Source organism: Diaphorina citri, unplaced genomic scaffold (genome assembly GCF_000475195.1).
Source record: "Diaphorina citri unplaced genomic scaffold, Diaci psyllid genome assembly version 1.1 scaffold2657, whole genome shotgun sequence".
Lineage (NCBI taxonomy): Eukaryota > Metazoa > Arthropoda > Insecta > Hemiptera > Psyllidae > Diaphorina > Diaphorina citri.
In genome coordinates this window covers 12,867-16,601 of record NW_007380074.1, presented here as the reverse complement: position 1 = coordinate 16,601, position 3,735 = coordinate 12,867, and the positions used below count along the sequence as shown (strand labels likewise).

The 3,735-nt window shown below is 40.0% G+C and overlaps 1 protein-coding gene and 1 pseudogene across 1 annotated transcript in view; both read left to right on the top strand.

The window, feature by feature from the left end:
* The window catches only part of LOC103519305 (knirps-related protein-like), an 8,620-nt gene extending 7,999 nt beyond the window's left edge, over positions 1-621 (top strand). The window contains exons 3-4 of the mRNA XM_008484385.2: positions 359-383; positions 523-621. Of these exons, the coding sequence (XP_008482607.1) occupies positions 359-383; positions 523-621 (124 nt within the window). The remainder of the gene's footprint in view (positions 1-358; positions 384-522) is intronic.
* A 1,699-nt stretch (positions 622-2,320) lies between these two features.
* LOC103519304 overlaps positions 2,321-3,735 on the top strand; it is a 14,176-nt pseudogene continuing 12,761 nt past the window's right edge.

Here is a 3,735-nt window from a genome sequence, read left to right as displayed (position 1 = left end):
TCCGAAATCGAAGAGAGAAGGAAGACAGGATAGGAGAAAGCCAGCCGTTCCGAGAACGAACATTATTCCATCAGGATAAAATCAGCTCCGGCCGGGAATCGCGGCCTAGCGCTCACAAGGTATTAGACGCACTACCAACTAAGCTAACTAGACTAGCCCAAAGAATTGAAAGAACTAGATAAATTGATTCCCTCTGTACATAACTCATTCGAATTCAAGTGGATCTGATGATGATTCAATTGCTTTTTATTATGTTTGATTGCTACTGACACTTGGGTTAGCTGTTCGACTAAAAACAATATTATAGGTACCTTAGCTGTAGCTATAGTGTGCCTACAAAATAGTGACGCAATTTCAGGGTACCGTCAGTTCAGGGGTACCTTGTGAGTCCAATGGAGCATTTTTGGCATAGGTAATGGTACTTTTCAGCTCAAAAACTTATATTCTTAGCCAACCTCTTAGTACCTAAGTACCTACCTCTATGATTATTAAATAAAATTTATTTTCTGTTTTTCATTTCAGAATCCTACAACTCCTCCAGAACCCATAGATACGGCTGCTCTAGGTCGATATGCCATCCTAGGAACCTGTATCAACCCAAACATACTCTACTTCTGGTAGGAATATCAAGTTCCTGAGCCTAGTTAGCTTGGAGGGTAGCTCATCTGCCTTGTATTATCTATCCGCTAAGTCGCGGTTTTGATTCCCACCCGGGGCGAACTTTGTCCTAAACAGATAAGGTTTGTTCTCGGAACGGCTGGCTTTCTCCTAATCCTGTTCTATTTCTCTCTTCTATTCCAGTACGATAAGACCTTCGTTTGTTACCGTTCCCTCTACCAAACCTCGACTCTTGTCTAGAAAGTTTGAAATCAATCAATCCGTTTACTTAATCCGAGATTTAAACTTAAACCAAAATTTGGATTGTGGCCGGGACCACATCCAAATTTCAGTGATGAAACAAATGGAATCTGTCCGAGACCAGAAAACACTGTGCACTTATCTGACAAAAGAGTTTGATGTAAGTACCTATTTCTACAGAGCAGTATCATGTTCCTCATCAGGGGTTCTTATATGTCCCTCATCAGGTGGGCGTTTATGAAACAATCTCTTTTATTTTCTTTACTGTAAAACTCCCTTGAAAATTCAAACCCAAACTGTAGGTAATATCTTATATGTCCCTCATCAGGTGGGCGTTTACTATAAAACTCCCTTGAAAATTTAAACCCAAACTGTAGGTAATAAGTCGCTAGGTAGGTACCTAATTTCTTCAAATTTTGGATTTATTTGAAAGTTATGGAAAAATTTTTATTTTTTTTTTTTTTTTTTTTTTTTTTTTACTGTGGATGTTTGGATCCACTTTTCCTAAGTCTAACAAAAGGAATTTTGTCAAGTTGAAACTTAGAAATCACTTACAGTAGATTTTATGAATATTTTTTCAGTCCATAGATGGCCTGTTAAGTTCCAATTAATTTGTACCTAGGTACTTATAGGTTCAACAAGGTTACAAGGCTGTTAAGCTAACAGGCTGTTGGGGACTAAAAAAAACATTGGCAAAACCCACCCCTAATCTTTTTTATGCATTTCTTCATCTTTTTCTTTGCCTTTTCCCATGTACAGATGGGGTCGGAGTTTTTTGTCAGCCTCTCAATCAGTCCTAACTAGAGTGATTGCTTTGACATTTGGTTTTGGCAACAAATTTTACAAGTGGATGCCCTTTAGCAAGGGGAATTCATGCTGGTCTACTTCCTGTTTAAAGTCCCCCAGCCAGACTAAGCTGGTCTACTCCCTGTTTAAAGTCCCCCAGCCAGACTAACCTGGTCTACGCCCTGTTTTAAGTCCCCCAGCCAGACTAAGCTGGTCTGCTCCCTTTTTACCGTCCCCCAGCCAGACTTTTAGCGTCCTACCACTCAGACTTTTTTTATGCTATTGTCCATTTGTCATTTTCTTCTTCCAGTTCAAGATGGACATGATGGAGTCAATGTACAAGCTGGCGGTAGGTAGGTGTTGTGCATCAACCTTGACCAAGAATGTCAACGTTGTAACCAAGGATACAAAGGAAAAGCTCGCGAGGAAAAGCTCGTGCCCCTCCTGATTTGTCTCCACGCCCCCCCAGGGAGGCGCGCCCCCCAGTTTGAGAACCTCTGCCCTAGATTTAAAGCTGTGTCCAAACATAGTCGACCGAGCGTCGCGTCGATTGACCGATTGATGTCGATTGACGAGGTGGATCATTGTTATCGAGGAAGTGTGGACGGTTTAGTCGAGATCGATCGATGTCGACTAGGTATGTGTGAACAACGACCGACATCGACAGTACATTTTAATGAATTACCCTACACAATATAGGGTAAGTGTACCATTTATTCACCCCCCTAAAAAACGTACCATTTATTGGCCCCACCTGTACCATACGCCACATAAGTCTGAACTGGACAAACTTTTTCAAGATCCAATTTCATCAAAAGAAAGGGCTTAAAGACTGCTGGCGAACCAGTGCTATTCAAAAATTGTAGTCATAAAAACAAAAATTAGAAAAATAAAATGTGGGCAGGTGGGCCAATAAATGGTACGTTTTTTAGGTGGGCGAATAAATGGTACACTTACCCTACCTATGTACATGTACACATATTATGTATTATAATATTATGTACAGCCACACACTTGTAAATAACTAAATATGTACCTATGTAGATAAGTATGTATGTACCATTGTACCTACGTATTAAGTAGATTCAATCACTCATCAGCGCCTCTAATCCCCGATTCTACAATATCAGTGTTTGTGAACCTCAGGTCATTCTCGGAGACCATTCCGGCCTGGTCTCCGAACAATCTCAGAGATAAACTCTTTAATTGATTAACATGATCTTGTAGACCTGGGATTAAGAGGAACTACTCCGTGTCAGTTTCAGTGCTCGTTTTAGTAAAGTAAACTGTTCTCAGTTCTCAGTCTAATCTGAACCTCCCTGATGAGTGGACTCTCACTGATTCTGTTCTACTGATTCAGTTCACTGTTCTTGACATTCTGATAATCAGCTGTTTTTCGCCCGATTGACGAGGTGAATCATTGTTATCGAGGAAGTGTGGACGGTTTAGTCGAGATCGATCGATGTCGACTAGGTATGTGTGAACACACCACACAGTAACAGCGACCGACATCGACAGTACATTTTAATGAATTACCCTACACAATATACCTACCTATGTACACATATGTATTATAATTATGTACAGCCACACACTTGTAAATAACTAAATATGTACCTATGTAGATAAGTATGTATGTACCTACGTATTATGTAGATTCAATCACTCATCAGCGCCTCTAATCCCCGATTCTACAATATCAGTGTTTGTGAACCTCAGGCCATTCTCGGAGACCATTCCGGCCTGGTCTCCGAACAATCTCAGAGATAAACTCTTTAATTGATTAACATGATCTTGTAGACCTGGGATTAAGAGGAACTACTCCGTGTCAGTTTCAGTGCTCGTTTTAGTAAAGTAAACTGTTCTCAGTCTAATCTGAACCTCCCTGATGAGTGGACTCTCACTGATTCTGTTCTACTGATTCAGTTCACTGTTATTGACATTCTGATAATCAGCTGTTTTCTGCCTATTTGTTAACCAACTGATCAAGTTTCCAAGCTCTGTGTTTACCATTTTTTATTCCAAGAGTTATTTTTTTATTACTATTTTTATATATCCATTACTATTTTTATTTTTTTCTCTCCCCCTACC